The sequence below is a fragment of the Barbatula barbatula genome (assembly GCF_947034865.1).
Source record: "Barbatula barbatula genome assembly, chromosome: 14".
NCBI lineage: Eukaryota > Metazoa > Chordata > Actinopteri > Cypriniformes > Nemacheilidae > Barbatula > Barbatula barbatula.
Genome location: NC_136777.1, coordinates 10705974 through 10724999, shown reverse-complemented (window position 1 = coordinate 10724999; position 19026 = coordinate 10705974). Strand labels below are relative to the sequence as shown.

General features: G+C 39.1%; 1 protein-coding gene across 4 annotated transcripts in view; it reads left to right on the top strand.

The window, feature by feature from the left end:
* The window catches only part of khdrbs2 (KH domain containing, RNA binding, signal transduction associated 2), a 51793-nt gene extending 33958 nt beyond the window's left edge, over nucleotides 1-17835 (top strand). For 2 of the 4 annotated variants that reach the window (XM_079473653.1, XM_079473655.1), the window contains 4 exons: nucleotides 2566-2746; nucleotides 15225-15307; nucleotides 15417-15475; nucleotides 17140-17835. In XM_079473653.1, the coding sequence (XP_079329779.1) occupies nucleotides 2566-2746; nucleotides 15225-15307; nucleotides 15417-15475; nucleotides 17140-17234 (418 nt within the window). In that variant the 3' untranslated portion in view covers nucleotides 17235-17835. Of the gene's footprint in view, nucleotides 1-2565; nucleotides 2747-15224; nucleotides 15308-15416; nucleotides 15476-17136 lie in introns of all 4 variants that reach the window. The other 2 variants (XM_079473652.1, XM_079473654.1) reach the window with 1 other exon arrangement.
* The last annotated feature ends 1191 nt before the right edge of the window (nucleotides 17836-19026 follow it).

The following is a 19026-nucleotide window of genomic DNA, read 5'->3' as shown; positions in this document are numbered from 1 at the left end:
TTTGGAAATAAATAGAGTGGTATATTAGTTAAAATAATATATGCAATATTTGAAATAATACATAAAGAATTGACACTTTTCAAATATTAAGCACTTAAATTAATGTATTATGTAATATATTGCATTATATTTTTTCGTTTCATAATGGAAGGAATTTCGTAATGGATAATAAATCTCTATTATAGACAGTTTAACAAAGGGTAACCATTTTGCATCATTTTATGTGCTTTTTCTTTTGTGCTCTATGTTCATTTGTATGCAAACAATGACTCTTTAACTACTATAGCACACAATTGTATACAAGATATACAAACCACACCAGACTGATGCATTTACCTTTAAACTTTTTTTACTGGGAAGAAGATTCGTGTATCAATCAGATATTTAATTTATATTTAATTCTCGCAAGGATTTGTGCAATGTTTTGAATATGCTTAAGAGATATTCTCTATAATATTGCTTTAAATGTATGTATTTATACTTATAGGACATGTTTCTGTGTGTTGTGCACACTGTGCCCCCTTCAAATCAATGGGTGCATGACGCCCCTGGTCAAAACTACAAGACCTATTTAACAAATTATTCATTTAATAAAATGAACATAAAACACAATTCAACAAATCCTTTATTTACTCCAATTATTATACGATAAAATAAGAATATAAGTTAATATTAGCATAAATAAACACACAGACACTTGACAAATACAAACCGGAAGATAACTGGGGTGCATCCGATTAAAAGGTCTATACTATAGCAAATATTACAATATCGCATTAAAGAAAGGAATTATCAGTTTTGGTGTCATGTTGACTTATTGTGTATTATGATTCCAGTCTTCTTCAGTATTACTGTGTGGTAAAACTGAAGTGAAATGCTGAAACAAATTTAAATTGATGTGTGACCTGCGTCTTTAAATCACAAAGTTGGGTATAACAGAAGCCTGAATCTTACTTCCAAACATCTGTGCTCTTTTGGATAATGAAAAGTCCCAGAGGCTCAGTGTTATTAATCAGGTTAGCAGGTGAAGCTTTAATTGTTCACATCAAAGCATCACCTACATCATCATACATTATTTACACTGTGTTCTCCCACTTTAATGTTTATTTCATAAATTCCACTTGCTTGGGCATGTTTAAACCTTTACAGATCCCTGTAGCGTTCCCTCACAACAGCGACAGCTTGCGCTACCCCAGGTAACGGATTAAAAATCCGATCTTATCGTTCGCCATTGCTTACGGATAAAGCTTTAAATTCCCACGTCCCCTTGATGTGGTCCTTGCGGTGCCCTGAGAAGTCATTACTGCAAATCAGCTTGGAAAAACAACACTGATGAGGACATTAGTCTCTGTAGTGTCTTTGGATATGGATGGATGGAATGTAGATCTCTGCTGACCGAAACATCTGCCATTCACCGGCGCTGCCAAGTCCATCTGTCGTTTTGCAACTGCAACCAGGTCAGAAATTAAACCTGAAACAGACAACTTCACCTCCGCATTCCACCAGAAAGGTGCAGCTAGGCATTTCTCCATTGTCCTAAAAAAAAAGCCTGCACATGGCAGTGAAACAAACGTGGACTCAGAGATACAGGATTGGAAAGGTGTTGAACACTAATCCCAGCTGAGAGCCGTACCTCATCAAACCGAATGCCTGGGTAACAATATGTTCTAAATCTGGTTTTTGAAGGCTATAACAATGTGCTTCGCTGTACGGGACAGCGTGTAACCAGAGCAGAATTGTGAACAGAGTTGAAGATTGCAATATCTTTGAAAACTCAGCTGTCTAACCTTATTGTGTCACTGGTATTATGGTTCACAGGGCTTTAATGGACTCTTGGAGATAACAACACAGGCTAACTGCAGCTCGCTGTTATAGCACTGCAGAGAATGACTTCACACCAAATGCTAATCTTTCAATGTAAACACTAGAAGTGTGCTGCACCACATTTACATATTGTGGCCTCTGCATAAAGCTTTTAGTGGGCCAGGTTACATCACAGAAATGTGTTATTCCACAGAATTTTTGTATTCCAGTAATATCAAACAATCATGGACAGGCTATATGTTTTTTTCTTATGTCTACACATTCATTGGTACTATCAATATTGTGCTTTATTTAAGATATTATGTTAGTCTCTGTTACAGTAGAATGTAAATATAGTTTTGTTTTGGGTTAGCATGGAGAACAAGATGATGTAATTCTTTTTGTAAATTGTATAATCATTATGAAAAAATTATTATAACAATAATGCAAATAATAACGAAGACCTGGATTTTAAAAATAAAGTAGAGAAATCGTTTTTTACTCTAAAGCCAGTTGCCATATCTGTGTTATTTCTTGGGACAACACGTTTTGTGTTACTTCTAACATGTTAAATAAGATAACACAAGCGATGTATAAACATTAACAGAATTTATAAAGATACAGATTTCAGAGAAATTGAGAGTCTCTGCTTTGCCTACCTTAATTTTGTCCTGATATACTGATGCTTTATTTTCTGTATGTTTTTATAATATATAAGAACTATTGTACTACAATTTATCATCTTTGCTTGTTTATCTTTAGAGGTCGAGGAGTTGCAGCTCCACCAGGACGAGGAGCAGCAGCACCCAGAGGAACTGTGGGTACACGTACCTCCGTCCCTACACCCACTAGAGGAGTGTCTGCACCCCGGGCCAGAGGAACTCCAGGGACCCCTGGATACAGACCCCCTGTGCAGGTCACGCACAAAACATATGAGGATTACGTAAGTTCACAATGATGTATTTGTTAAAAAAAACTTTAAATATAAAACTTGATTAGTTTGTTTGTAAAAATGAAAGTAAATAAAACTAGGAGAAAGGTTTATGAGACCTTAAATAAAATCAGCTGAGTTTAATAAATACAAATCCTCACAGGAATAGCTTTTTTTCTATATACCAAGGCAGAATGAATCAGTGCAGTCAGAACACATTCTGACAGACTGAAAACCCTACAGTGTTTTTCCACATGTTGACATAAAGAACAGCCTTGTGTTACAAAAGCAGAATAATAGCATTGGGAATATAGATATTTGGAGATGCACATTATTATAAATATGAGTAATACAATCAAAGTGGTTTATGATTAAAATAAACTTTTAACCATTCATAAAAAAGAATAAAACCTACACATTTCACACGTTTTGCTCTCAGGTGTGCCCAAGGTTATTTTTGACAATTCTCACCTGAGTGAACGTCAAACTCCAACTGAATGAAAAAAGCAATACCTCATGGATTCGATTCCCACTGAGCTCTCGCCTAATGCAGAAGTCCTATATGTGCAGCGCCGTGGTAGATTGGTCTGTCTGCATGGGGAAATGTTAGAGTACAGACTCATTACCAATGTGAATTGAGTTCTGCTGGGGAGCCTCTGTATTACCCGACACTTCGGAAACGTGGACATTTTTCTGTGAGTAATTGGGTCTGGGGTTTGCAGGTGGAGGAAGGTGGACTAAGAAATGAGCAGTTTCAAAAAATGGCCTTGCCTATCCTGTGGGATTTCTTCCTTATTCACAAGTTCCTGAATATATTAGTCGCTTTGTTTCAAGAAAATTGTGTCTAATTTTGTACATTTGCCCAGAAACTGCTGTGTACCATATACCATTTATATATATTTTTTTAAAGATAACACTTTATTGGATTCTTCAGCATGATTAACATCGTCCTCTTATTCAATGCACAAAATATGCTTTTGTTGTCTGTATTACTGTTCAGAATTAAATGGAAAGGACCTTGCTAAATGTGAAAGAGATCTCTAAAACCTTAAAGGGATAGTTCACCCAAACATTTAAATTCGGTCTTCACCTACTCATTCTCATTAAGGTTTTCCAAGCCTGTATCAATGGTGTTGTTCTGCTGAACCAGTGTTTGTGATTCATTCATTAAACTATGGGGTCCCGCCATAGTCTAATTTGTGCAAGTAGTAGTTTCAAATTGAGCCAAAAAAGATTTATAGGCTACTTCTCATAATAACATATCATTGTGTTGTCTGTTTCCCATATTGATTTATTCGTCACGGCCACACTATCAACACAGGCCGTCATGAATAAATGTTTCATGATTCCTATTTGCATTTTTATTTTACTATTTAAAACAACTTAATTCATTTTAGATCTCTCTCTCTCATGTAGCGTGCAGCGCCTCGACGGCGCCTCTCTCTCACATGAATGAATTAAAATGTGGCAGTGTTTTCAATATGCGTTCCTCCGTGTACTTGCCTTTCCGCCTAAACGTCAACAGTCACAGATGTTATTGACCGAGAAGACGGCTGATCGAGGTTTATCATGACTTAACGAAAGATTAGCAGAGTTTACTGCACACCCTTTCTCTATGTGCTTGGTGTGAGTATGTCTGCCGGCTCTCGCCCTCTACGGTGAGGTCTACGTATGTTCTGTACTATGGTTCTGTAGTTGTAACTCTGTATAACAGCAACAGTGTATTCTCTCATATTTCAGAATATGCGCCGAATTGTCTCTGCTATACGCAACAATAAAACTATCACTCGCATTTAAAATAAAAAAGAGCTCATAACACAACAACACGTTGATGAGAGCAACCGCCACAAAGGCTACGCTGCATGAGACAAGCAAGTAATATAGCCAAAATCACCACGTGTATATCCGCTCTTCAATGTAAATATATGGTGATTTTGACAGACGATGTTGCCTTTATAAATAAGGATTTTAGCAGCAGTAAAAGTAACAGTGTGTTGGATTAAACAAGATGTGTTATTGGGTCGTGTTCAATCAATATTTTATACTCGTTTTATGTCTGACAACAGAACATATGATATGTGAAAATAGCATTCAGTTGCGTTAAAATACAATATAATGTGATCAGAGAGTGCCAAAACTTGACCAAACGCACGCGATGATATTGGCTGAACACAAAAAAACATGTGGAAGAATGTGGCACTTCTGTGAAAACAATTCTGTGGCACTATTGACTACTATAGCGGGACAAAATCTACTTTGGTAGTCAATGGTGCCCTAGAATTGTTTAGTTTTCCACATTCCTTAAAATATCTTCCTTGTCTTATACATAACAACGAAATCTGTGTAGGCATGGAACAACTTGGGGGTGCGTAAATGAAGACAGAATTTTCATTTTTGGGTGAACTATTCCTTTCAGTATTACATGTACTACTTGTTGTATTCTTTATGAATGATTCACCGGGATAATGCAACCGAGAAAGAGGATATAGATGAGCTCAAGCATAGAATATCTAGAGAGAGAGTATTTAAAAATACCCATATAACACAGCTTGCTATCCAGGTTTAAGATTTTTAAGGAGACACATGAATGCTCTCTACATAGAGTGGCGATGCTCTGCTCTTTTTGTTGTTGGGGATTTGAATGCAGTTAATCACAGCTCTTGTGTACATCAGCCGTGTCGTGCCAGAATGCCGCTCCCTCTCAGCATAACAGCTCTACTCAGACATCACAAGTGCTCTCTCAAAAGGCTCTTCACTTTCTACAAACCGCTTTGACACTCCTCTATGGTTGAGCTGCTGCCCCTTTCCTTCACACAACATAAACAGACTTCTGAATGCGGCCATGAAGAAAACTAAACAGAAACCAAATGAGCATTTTTAGACTAATATTTTCCCGTTGAAGCTCCCTTCCTTGAACCGCCACCTTAACATGGTGGAGGGGTTTGAGTACCCGAGTGACCCTAGGAGCTATGTTGTCTGGGGCTATATGCCCCTGGTAGGGTCTCCCAAGGCAAACAGGTCCTATGCGACGGGTCAGACAAAGAGTGGTTAAAAAATCCCTTATGATGCTTAATAAATCAAGGACCGTGATGTCGCCCGGTATGGCGCTGCCGGGGCACCACCCTGGAGCCAGGCCCGGGGTCGGTGCTCGTATGCGAGCGCCTGGTGACCGGCCTTTTCCCACGGGGTCCGGCCAGGCTCAGCCCGAAGGAGCGACGTTGGACCGCCTTCCGTGGGCTCACCACGTGCGGGAGGGACCATAGGGGGTCGTGCATAGTGGATCGAAGGAGAGTGCCTCGACAGCCCGATCCCTGGACACGGAGCTAGTTCTAGGGACGTGGAACGTCACCTCGCTGGCGGGGAAGGAGCCTGAGATGGTGCGTGAGGTTGAGAGGTTACGACTAGAGATAGTCGGGATCACCTCTACGCATGGCTTGGGCTCTGGAACCACACTCCTCGAGAGAGGATGGACACTTCATCACTCTGGAGTTGCCCATGGTGAGAGGCGGCGGGCTGGTGTGGGTTTGCTTATAGCCCCCCAGCTCTCCCGCCATGTGTTGGAGTTTACCCCGGTGAACAAGAGGGTCGTTTCCCTGCGCCTACGGGTCGGGTTAGGTCTCTCACTGTTGTTTGTGCCTACGGGCCGAACGGCAGTGCAGAGTACCCGACCTTCTTGGAGTCTCTGGGAGGGGTGCTGGAAAGTGCTCCGATCGGGGACTCCATCGTCCTACTGGGGGACTTCAACGCCCATGTGGGCAACAACAGTGACACCTGTAGGGGCGTGATTGGGAGGAACGGCCCCCCTGATCTGAACCCGAGCAGTGTTCAGTTATTGTACTTCTGTGCTAATCACAGTTTGTCTATAACGAACACCATGTTCAAGCATAAGGGTGTCCATCAGTACACGTGAAAGGGAAACCGTCAAGCTGAAGAAGGAGTCCTATCGGGCCTGGTTGCTTGTGGAATTCCTGAGGCAGCTGACGGGTACCGGCAGGCCAAGCGGACTGCTGCCCGGGTGGTTGTGGAGGCAAAAACTCGGGCCTGGGAGGAGTTTGGTGAGGCCATGGAGAAGGACTATCGACCGGCCGCGAAGAGATTCTGGCAAACCGTCCGGAGAGGGAAACAGTGCCCTACCAACGCTGTTTACAGTGGAGGTGGGAAGCTGTTGACCTCAACAGGGGATGTCGTCGGACGGTGGAAGGAGTACTTCGAGGATCTCCTCAATCCCACCGTCACGTCTTCCACTGAGGAAGCAGAGGCCGAGGGCTCAGAGGTGGACTCGTCCATCACCCAAGCCGAAGTCAATGAGGTAGTCAAGAAACTCCTCAGTGGCAAGGCTACGGGGGTGGATGAGATTCGCCCTGAGTACCTCAAGTCTCTGGATGTTGTGGGGCTGTCTTGGCTGACACGCCTCTGCAGCATTGCGTGGCGGTTGGGGACAGTGCCTCTGGAATGTCAAACCGGGGTGGTGGTCCCTCTTTTTAAGAAGGGGGACCGGAGGGTGTGTTCCAACTACAGGGGGATCACACTTCTCAGGCTCCCCGGGAAAGTCTATGCCAGGGTACTGGAAAGGAGAATACGGCCGATAGTAGAACCTCGGATTCAGGAGGAACAGTGTGGTTTTCGTCCAGGACTTGGAACGCTGGACCAGCTCTACCCCCTCTACAGAGTGCTGGAGGGTTCATGGGAGTTTGCCCAACCAATCCACATGTGTTTTGTGGATTTGGAGAAGGCATTCGACTGTGTCCCTCGCGGCATCCTGTGGAGGGTGCTTCGGGAGTATGGGGACGGTGGTCCTTTGCTAAGGGCTGTCAGGTCCCTGTACGACCGAAGCAGGAGCTTGGTTCGCATTGCCGGCAGTAAGTCAGACTTGTTCCCAGTGCATGTCAGACTCCGGCAGGGCTGCCCTTTGTCGCCGGTTCTGTTCGTAATTTTTATGGACAGAATTTCTAGGCGCAGCCAGGGGCCGGAGGGTGTCAGGTTTGGGGACCACACGATTTCGTCTCTGCTATTTGCAGATGATGTTGTCGTGTTGGCCCCTTCAAGCCAGGACCGTCAGCATGCACTGGGACGGTTTACAGCCGAGTGTGAAGCGGCTGGAATAAAAAGAAAGCTTGGTCACCCGGGAGGAGCTCGGAGTAGAGCCGCTGCTCCTCCACATCGAGAGGGGTCAGCTGAGGTGGCTTGGGCATCTGTTCCGGATGCCTCCTGGACGCCTTCCCCGGGGAAGACCTAGGACATGCTGGTGGGACTATGTCTCCCAGCTGGTCTGGGAACGCCTCGGTGTCCCCCCGGAAGAGCTAGAGGAAGTGTCTAGGGTGAGGGATGTCTGGGCATCTCTACTTAGACTGCTGCCCCCGCGACCCGACCACGGATAAAGCGGAAGAAAATGGATGGATGGATGGATGGATTTTCAAAGCTGCTCATTGATTTGTAATTCACCTTTTTCTTATATGTTGGCGTACTGGGGGAAATTATGCTTTTATTTTTATTTTTTGTGTACTGTACTGTACAGTAAGTTTAGTGTTTTTCCCACTGCATTCATCTGTTCACTGCACATTATCACTTAAACAATGTTTCACATTTAAGATGTTGGCGATGCTGCTGTTAACCTGAGCATAAGCTTTTGCTGTGCTTGCTTTGAATTATCTTCACAAAACTATAAAGTGTGAAACAATGTGATGCTATTATTTTGTTTAAGAACATACAACCAGTAAGTGTCTGCATTATTAAACATTTAAGAGTTTTGTACAGTCCCCAAAAAACTGTATTCGGCATCTGAGATGTAGAAACAGGTCATGTGCCTGGTTTTTGTTCAATCAACGTTATTGACCTTGTAAATATACAAATTCAACCACAGTTTATTGCGGTATCCTCGTAAATGGACAAATAAGAACATTATAAAACGTGACCCTGGACCACAAAACCAGTCATAAGGGTCAATTATTTTTATTGAGATTGAATAAATAAGCTTTTCATTGTGGTTTGTTCGGATAGGACAATATTGGGAACTATTTGAAACTTTGTAATCCGAAGCAAAGAAAGTTGCTTTTAAAGTTGTCCATTAGAGGCACTTTAGCAGGCCGTTGCTAAGAAGAAACAGGTTTGTTTTACATATAAAAACTTGAGTGGGTAATTCCTAAAGACCGGACAGCAGAGAGTGAAGGTGTAGGTGGGTTTCTAGCCATTTTTGCTCGTGCTTTTGCTGTATCCATTCACGAAAAATAAATGTTGATATATTTACGGTGGGAAAATATACAAGATATCTTCATGGATCCCATGATCTTTACTTAATATCCTTAAGATTTTTGCCATAAAATAAAAATCTATAAATTTGACCTACACAATGTGTTATTGGCTATTGCCACAAATATACACACGCTACATAAAGATGGGGTAACATGCTATTTCATGCATTCTGACTTCTTTACACTGTTAAATGTTCGAGCTTCTCATGCTTAACATCATCAACCTTTTAAAAAGGTATTATAAAAAGAACGTAGTATTTCTATACTTGATACAATCCCCAGCACTTTCAGTTTCAGATGTTTTTTATAAGTCTGGAATAAGTCAAACTAAGTCATGTGTCTGTGTTTTGTTGGCAATCGACGCGTACGTGCATAATGTAAAAATCACGAAGGGATAATGCGATGATGTATTGTGTGCTCGTGCTGTAGTTCCGTCCCCCTGCCTGCCTGCCTCCAGCAGCTCGTCTTTTTTCCAGCTGTATTTCTTTTTTATAAATTTGATCAAACTAAATACTCTTCAAAGATACGACGTATGCAATACTACTGTATAGGTACTCAAGATTAATATGAGATTGACAGAAACTGAGTGTGTTACCCAATCTTTAAGACTGGTTTTATGGTGCAGGGTCACAAATGTTCTTTTAACAAAAAAGTTTCCTGAGTACTCGCATTCTCATAATAGACCTCGTTTTCTCCAAATAAGAAATAAACCAAAAGATTGTGTGCGCGTGTGAATAAATTAAAAAATATAAAGAATACATCCTGAGGTCACAAGCAGCTCATTAAATAAATGAACAGGGTCAATGTGAAAGAAGGCCTTGAGTGTCTTGGATGGTGTCAGTGTTATTCTTTTAAACTCACGCTCAGATACACAGAATCACACATACACTTCACACGCTTAGAGCCGAGAGTCTCAAGATTGAGAATAGAAATGTTACAAATGCTCACTGGCAGTATTTCAAAAGATGGCTCTCAGCACTGCTCTAATTGTTTTTTAACAATGGGCTCTCCTACACCGCTGACTTGACATTTCTCAGGTGAACTAACTATTAAAAAATGAAATTCTTCATGCAGAACTCCCTCGTTTAATAAAACAGATGTACGACACATACCTCAAGAAGCAGTTTCATAATTTTCTGCTCACTGAGAGGCATGTGGAATGCCTGAAGGCCCGCATATTTCAGATCTGAGATTTAGGGCTCCTGTCTACACTGAGCAGAACAGTTAAAAATATGTTTTTTTTTCTGTGAAAATAAGAGGATATGGTCTGGATTACAGGTTTCAAACATGCAAATGATAGGCTTTGTATTGTATAGTCTGTGGTAAATTCACCGCTTAGTGGATCAGGGAAACAGTTGCTACGGCTAGCACAGCTACTTGTCATGCATGAAATAACCCCTATTAAAATTTATTGCAACATGATTTGCAAATGCAAAGTGGATTTCAGAGGAAACCCATCTGAAGGTTAGAAGTAATAGCTTACTTGCCTGTCTTCAGGTCACTGAATTTGTTATTTTATTTGGGCGAATGTAAAAGTTTATGTAACAAGTGCTTCTAACTTTTTACATTGTTGTTGTTGATTGTCGAACAGTCCTAGTTTATCACAGTTTATGCATGGACACATTTTTATCATCGCATTCACTTTGTACTGCTTGTCATTTCTTGCCATTCAAGAATGTGGTCTAAGAAATATTTTCATAGATAACATTTTCTATGTGCCGTCATTTTATATGAATAGACAATTATCTGCATCTCCTGTTGTTAAGGAGCAACATCCCTTTTGCTGAGGTGAAAAATAAAACCTGACACACAGACCATAATTTGCTTAATTTAATTATTTGTGATATCATGTGCCAGAGGCAAAGGCTTTTAAAAATCTTTTCACTTCAGCATTGAAATGTTGCGCTCCTGAACGCTTGATTAGTTCCCTACATATTCAACATTAAAAATGACCAATAAGTACAATTTTGGTAGAAACTGTAATAACTATTTATTACCAGAGAGTGAATTTGGACATCAACGTTTACACCAGAATGGCTCAAAATCAAATGATCGAATGACCTAAATGTAGCTCTATTTTTTTCAATCCCTTGAGGTTGCAAAGTGGTGTTTATTTGTCATTATTTTATTGTACAGAGTGAACAGAATATTGAATGTATCTCACAATCTAAACCTATTGGTCACTAAACAGTTTAATGCAGTTTTCTGTTATCCCTCTTTAAATCAAAGTTATGTGCATTTGAGAAGCCCTGAATCTTATTTTGATTATATTTTAAAGAGTTATGAATCCTTCTGTTTTTGCACGAATCAGAATGGGCCATTAAATAGATATACGACTTATTGGATGCTGTAGGTCAGTATTTATCAGACACCCTCTCTGGCTCTAAGCCCATGTTTGCTCATACTTCAAGCCGAAATTATTAGCTCTGAAAAATCGGTATAGACCAAGCATTCTAGACAAAGAGGCTTCACTCAATAACCAGACGGAACCACAGACAATAAGATTTTCAAGCATCCATTTCCGTTTCTATTCTCTAGTGTGGAAACATATTCAGCTGCTGCCCACCACACAGATCAGTCACTGTCAAGAGGTGTTGGTGGTTGTCAATTGATAATGAAGTTGAGTATTGAAGACCTTTGGCTGTCTGCTATATTAATTACTCTATGCTGGGCTCTCTAGCACTTGATTTATTTCCTGTTAGCCGGCTCAATATGACCAGTTAATTGCTCTTTCAAATGAGTGTTGAAATGTAACGATCAAGCACCATTAACTAGAGCCTGCTCGACTTATGTGCAGTGGTTTGTAAGTGCATGTTAATGTCAAACAGGTCAGACACGAGGACCTTTCACACAGCACACCATTATTATAGTAAGTGATACCCTGGTACATAATGTTGCGTTGATAAAACCACTATTTCTTTGAAAAAGTTGAAACACAACCAGGATTTGCTTTGTTGTGTACAGTAAAAAAAACATGAATGCGCGCTTTTACTGAGAGATATTCTGTTTTCATATTTTGCTTATATAAGATGTTTGGCCACGAAAATTAACACATTCTTTTTGAATATAGGCATTCCTTTTAAAGTTCACTTCACACCCGAGCCGACAAAAGCGATGCATCACTCATTTCTGTAAGTGCTAAAAGGAAAGCATTCATTCTGCTCTTGATGGAATGACCCTATTAAATGAGTATGTCACGAACTACCTCTCAATGCTAAAACGCGTTCCCTCTGAGAGCTGATGCTAGTGTGATTGACATGTTCTGCAATATTCCATTAAAGAGAGAAATATGCTGGCTCTTCATACTCTGCCGCTTAAGGTATTCGTAGCACTCTATCCAGAGGCAATGTTAACAAACTGGTCAATTAGTGGGAAAGGACAGCTCTCTGACCTCATTACTCGGAGTTGAAAGTAATGGAAGGAAACTTCTGTGTTAGATCTCCTGAACAACTTAATCCCCGGCATAATCCTTAACTTTAATATACTCTAATCCTTCTTCATACTCATGAAACCAGAATGTTGTGCGGAATTTTAATGGTGAGGGGAACGAAAGAATTAAAATGCCTTCCTTTGCTTGCCCAGGTTTTCTGACAGATTAGGCCTAATTAAATAAGGCAAGTGTCTTCAGTTAATCTATCTGAACTCAAAAATAGAAACAGTGCCTGTTTTCTCTAATGATTCATTAGGAGTTTGTCCAGTAGAGAGTTAAAGCGATTCGGTTTTAACCCTTTATCGGGCAAATTACTAGATTTGGTAATTTTATCGACCAAGCACAAACAGCGTTTCCATGCCTCTCTGTGAGCTTGTGTAAGCCCATGGATGTTTTCCAGTCAATCAATAGGTCATGTGCAGTCACATGGTTTTTATGACGCGCGAGGCATCGAGTGATTTTCCTCCACATGAATTCACTTTCACAAACTCAGAGTGCCTATATTTAACGACTTTTATCCACGTTTCTCAGTCGATACTCGCATTTTCCCCCTTCATGAATATCAACTTTTGCTACACAATAAAAAAAAACCTTTCATGGTTTGAAGGATTTAAACAGTCAAAAACGATGCAAAACACAAGTTTTTGAGTTTGTTTAATGTGAATTCCTATGGAGAAAATCACTTCCTGCCCTCAATTGGCACTTCGCACAGTGCCATGACTTCATGTGCAAACAACCTTTATAGATCAGTCTATGTTAAAAGTAGTGACATCATGGCATGTGACCAATCAGGTAATTGCGTAATTTCGGAATACGTGAAACATGGAACTGCGCTCCTACCTACTCCCACAAATACGTAAATATCATCGAAACAGAACAATGATAAGTTAATGAAACTAACCTTATATGGTTGAATATAATATGTATGTTTAATGTTGAGATAGATGTTGTTTGCATAAGACTTCCAGAAATTAGTGTTGCTGAAAAATGATATAAAAAATCATATTTGATCATATGCCCCGTTCAGGTACATGACAAAGTGTCCATTTTTAGACATACGCCTGATGGGTAACACTTCAGTATGGGGGGCAATTCTCACTATTAACTAGTTGTTATAAGCATGCCTATTATTTGCATATTGGCTGTTTATCAGTACTTAAAAAGCACATATTCTGCATGACCATATTCTACATCCCTAATCCTACCCAATAGCTTAACCTAACAAATACCTTAATAACTATTAATAAGCAATAAACTAATAGTTTATTGGGGGAAAAGCCATACTTTTATTAATAAGACATTATAACATAGGGCAATAGTATTTATTAATGCATTGAATGTTGCCACAGGTTTGAATAACATTATACAGTGATCCAGTGGGAAATTTAAACTTATTTCAGCTTGTATTATACCTAAATGGCATATATTTTGTGTTTATTTTTACAGTGAGTTTTATTACTGCTAAAATAAGTGGTACCAGCAGTACTCAATTCTTGTTATATATTTACAATTAATATGTCAATATTCTTTGTTTTAAGTAGATCTGCACTTCACTGTCACGGTTTTGAGTGTGTGAAAGTGAAAGAAAAAAATCCTAAATTAAAGAAAAATGTTCCTTAATAAATATTATATGAAGTTGATATGTTTTACGCATTTATTAATATTTTATATATGTGACTTATGTTTTTAAACATATAAGTATTATGTATTATAAAAGTATTTATGTAAGAACCTCCAATAACACTCCAGGGTCGAAGTTTAATTTCTAATTATTTCAATGAGTAACCAAACACGCTGACTCCCATTGGCTTCTACTGTATGGTCATGTCTCAAAATATCCTCTTTGTGTTCAGAAGAAAGAGCCATATACATGTTTTAAAAGACATGAGGGTAAATAAAATTATGTTCTTCTGTGAACTATCCCTGTAAATTCTTCCCAGAAGTATAGTGCAGTGTAAAAATTGGTTTGTTGTTTTATCTTAAAACATTGTTACCCAGCTGCCTTAATTAGTTATTACGTGAATTTGATGCAAACATTTTATGTTAACTAATATATTTTAGTTGAATTGACCTTTTAGGGCAACTTCATTTAAGTTAAAACAACAAATCCTTTTTACATTGTGTCCTTTGTCTGCACCACTCAAATCGTGTCCATCGCTGTGAAATAAACAAAAGCAAAAGAATGTAATAAAGAAAGTGCAGAATGAGGCCAGTTCATAGGGACTTATAGCAGTAAGGATCTGTGCTCCTGCCGTGCAGCTCATTATAAAGTCATTATGCAGGTGCTGTTATACCAAAGTGAATGTGGTGCCGTATTTCCATCAGGGAAAAATGGTCAGTTTTGAATATTTGATAGTACTTTCTGTACTTGAGTCTTACTGTTGCTTTGTACGCACTGCACATTGTATGTGCTATACAATATTATTGCTCATACCAATAGCGACAGCTCTATAAAAGAAAAAGCATACAGATGACTCCAGTTATGTAGAATTGCCCGAGACTCATGATGAAGTTTTAATCTGTTTATTGTTTCTTTTGTCAGTAATACTATATCGATCCCGGCATTATCTCCTTGTCTTCAGACATGGCAAATGAGACAATTGTCGCTTTACTCGTTGATCAATATTTTCTGTTGGACATGATTCAGCTGTGCTAGACCTCCACTCTGGGAGTATATTTATTAGAGAAATCCTTTGCTGTGTAATTAAACATTGATTTTTCAACCCTAAACAATTAGAAGGCTGGTTTGAGACTGATTCGGTCCTCCGGCGACTGAATCTGTAATTATTCTGCTGTGTTTTTATGATTTCAGGGATATGATGATGGTTATGATGGGGAATATGATGACCAGAGTTATGAGGCCTATGATGACAGTTACAGCAACCAGTCAAAAAGGTATTTATTCCCGTTATTATTTGACTCGCATTTTGTCACAGTACTTATTGAGAATTTACTCAAAAATAAATTGTAGAAATAGGTGAAAATGTTTCTTCCCATGTGACAGTGTTTCAGAGTATTATGAATACGGACACGGAAATAATGACGACACTTACAACAATTACGGTAAGGATCTCATTTACAGTCCTTTTGTAGCAACATGACAGCCTCGATTTTCCTCTTTACGCACATGAAAATGTCCAGTCATAAACATTTTAGATAGGAATCATCCTTTAAACACAGCAGTAGTTCATGTAACAGGCAGGTCATGGTACATTGCCCACACCAGTAAGAAACCTCTTTTGCTTCATTCATTTATCATATTGCTGTTAAATGTTTCACAGCTAAAAGGTAAGAAAAAACAGCTAGTGGCATTTGCCAGTTGTTAAATCACCCAGGCCCATGGCACAGCAGCTGCCATCTTACCTTACTAGTGTGCCCCCGGGCTGGGTTTGAGATGCACTTGAAATCGTGGACCAAAGCCAACAGAGAGCTGGAGGCATTGCTGATGCCCACCAAGAGAGTAAGAATGGCCTTTCAGCCATTACTTTACCGTTTGAACATGTGCCCTCGCTGGATTACATTTGATACAGGATTCCCTCTGTTCTTGGCATGGAATGTTGTTTTCTACCGATGCCAGTTTCCCATTGTAGACATGCCCGCTCATTCATTTTGCAGCATGGCAAATTGTGCAGCGACGCTTTGCTGCGTGAACAGGAGCGGTTTGATATTTTGCCACTTTTTGACAAGACACCAAGATTTCGTAACGTCGCGAAAGGTTGCGTTTGTTGCGCCATTAGAAGAAGAATAAGTTGTTGTGGCCTTCCAGCTTTCAAAGTGAAGGGGAAAACCTTTTAAATGTAATTTGTTCGAGGGAGGGTTGCTGGTCTGGCAGTGCTCATTACACAGAATACTGTAATATAAGGAGTTCTGGCATGAAGTCTAATGGTTTTTCCTCTTTTCTCTCTGTATGGTGTAAAAGAAACGGTCATTAGAAGCAATGAGGGTTGGGGTTCTTTGCCCTGAAGGCAGACTGATTGTTTCTTCAATGGCCCAGCGATCACATTTGGAGAACCTAATGGTGCATCGGCTTCCAACACATACTGTATTTAAATGACAGTGGGGTCATACTGTTAGCTCAGGCAGGAGTTCATGCCTCATCTGCTTTGCCTTTGGTAACCGATAATTAGGGCATTGTGTCATTGCGTATTTTTCTTCAATTCACGGAAGTGGGCCAAGCCGAACATGCACAACCTTGCATAGGAGTCTAAAAGTCTAAGATCACATTAAAAAGCTAGGGTAGGATTCAAAATTTAAATCTTGAAATAAACAAAAAGCACTAGGATAATAACAAATTTATGGCAAAAAGCAGTATAATGTAATTCATTGTACCTCATACAAAACAAATATGAAATGTTCATTATTTAGTTTTCACTACACACAATGTTTTGTTGGCTGCATTAACATAATAGTGGTCTCAGACTTTTAGGCCGTACGTCATTTGTAAACTGATAACTGTTTGTCCTCATTTTTTATTTTGCCATTCTTAAACCAAACGAAAACAAAGGCTAATGTCACTTGAAATTACAGCCTCAGGATATTCCCAGATGAATTGTCACATCATCCTCTTTCAGCCATTTAAAGAAGCTACACTCTTTTCAAAGTATCAACACATCATTTGTTTTATATCACCTGCTTCCTCAACCTCAGAAAAACTTTAAATTCATTATTTTTTGTTACGAACCCAGTTAAAATGAGCTTTTCCTGTTTAATCACCCCTGTTTTAGCAGAAGAGGACTGGATATCATCCCGGCCTAACCTCAAAGCGCCAGCATCAAGAGTCACTCGAGGGGGCTACAGAGATCACCCCTATGGTAGATATTAAAGGTGCTCCAGATCATGTGACCTCCCCATAATGGCAACCTAATTTACTAAATAATCTAAAAAGGCAGTTCTGATAGGTCAATCATGTTTTAAAGTCACCTCAAACCCAGAATACACCTTACCGAACCCTTCTTTTTTATCTGAAATGGTGGACTTCTTTGTAAGATGACAAACATTGGTCAAAAGTTTAATGCTGATCATTTTTAAAATTGCTTTTGTAATGGAATGCTCCTATCTTTAGTTTTCCATTGTTTGCCCCCCACAATGTAAAGCATGGAATTAGCAACAGTACACACTGTATGTCAAAAGCAAAAATGTCAAGGCAACAGTGAAGAAACTCACATTGTACATAACATCTTTCTTAATACATTTTGATTTGATGATGTTAAATGAGTTTGTATATTTAATTTTGATATCAGTATTGGGTTGACTATGTAAGTAGCCACATACAAGTGCTTTGCTTTGTGTGTAGCTTGTATTTGTACATAAAAAATGTAATAAAAATGATGTAAAGCGCCTTGTGCAGGCATCACTAAATAGGTGATTATAATTGTTAAACTTGTGTTGCTATAATTTGTTAATAAAGATTTCATCATTTTTGTAAAATTAGCTAGGTACGTACTTGTCTTGCACTAAATGCCTGTTTTAGCTGAGAAAATGGCTAATATGTGTTTTTCTATATAAATAAATAAATATATATATATATATATATATATATATATATATATATATATATATATATATATATATATAGTTAACGAAGAAAAGCAACAAAAAGAAACCGTCTAGACGTTGTCAAGTCATTTTGTGTAATAATAGATAAGCTACATTAATACAATTAAACTTTGTTAAATAATTTTTAACATAAGCTCTAAATTGTTCATTGACTCTTGATTAGTCAATAAAATGTTTAACATGTTAATGGACATCAACTGTTTAGCTCAATAAATTGAATCTTTTTTAACACACTCTTTAAGCTTCAGCTTATTAAACAAAAATTCTGATCGACGTGCCTGCGCTAGCGTCACTCTGAGAATGATATGGAGATTGAGGAGGTAAGAACGTCCCCACATTACAATAAACTGTTCTACAGCCCTTGGTGTACAGCCCGCTTGTGGCTTAAATTGACTCACATGGGAGAATGGGATCCAGTTAAAATGCTTGATCTTTGCTACAGTACCTACAGTATATTCTTCTGCTATTTATGTTAATGCACATCAGGAGGCTGCATTGGTGTTGTAATAGCAATGCTTTTAAATATCAGCATCACTGAGGCCCCAAAGAGACTTGAACTTTTCTTTGTGACTATTAGAACTGAATGCTGATGCGTTTTAAGACACCGAAAGGATGACTAGACATTAAGCAGGTAACCCTAATAATAACTCTAATGTTGCGAATGCCAGTCATAAATTAAGTTATTTATACTTCAAAAAGTAAACCTGCCCCCACTAACCCCAACTAAATGCCTCGGCCCTCTAAATCCGCTAATAAAGTTAACTAGCGTCAACAAAAATGACTTACTAAAAAAACTATTAACAATCCATCTTTTAAAAGAAGCTAAAACTTATATTTAATACCTGACCCAGCTAAACTAAGCTTTTTAACCAGAAACGGTGAAAAAAGATGGTTGCTCGCAAATCATGATTTTCTCCGACAGCTTTTGTCCTGCCCCACAAATCGGTTTACTTTTTTGATAGTAACACATGCTTTGTCAAACTGTTTGCAATCCATTTGTTAATCGTGCATGCGGATGTTCTGTAAGTTTGTTTTGATTCGTACTGTAGTCTCACTCA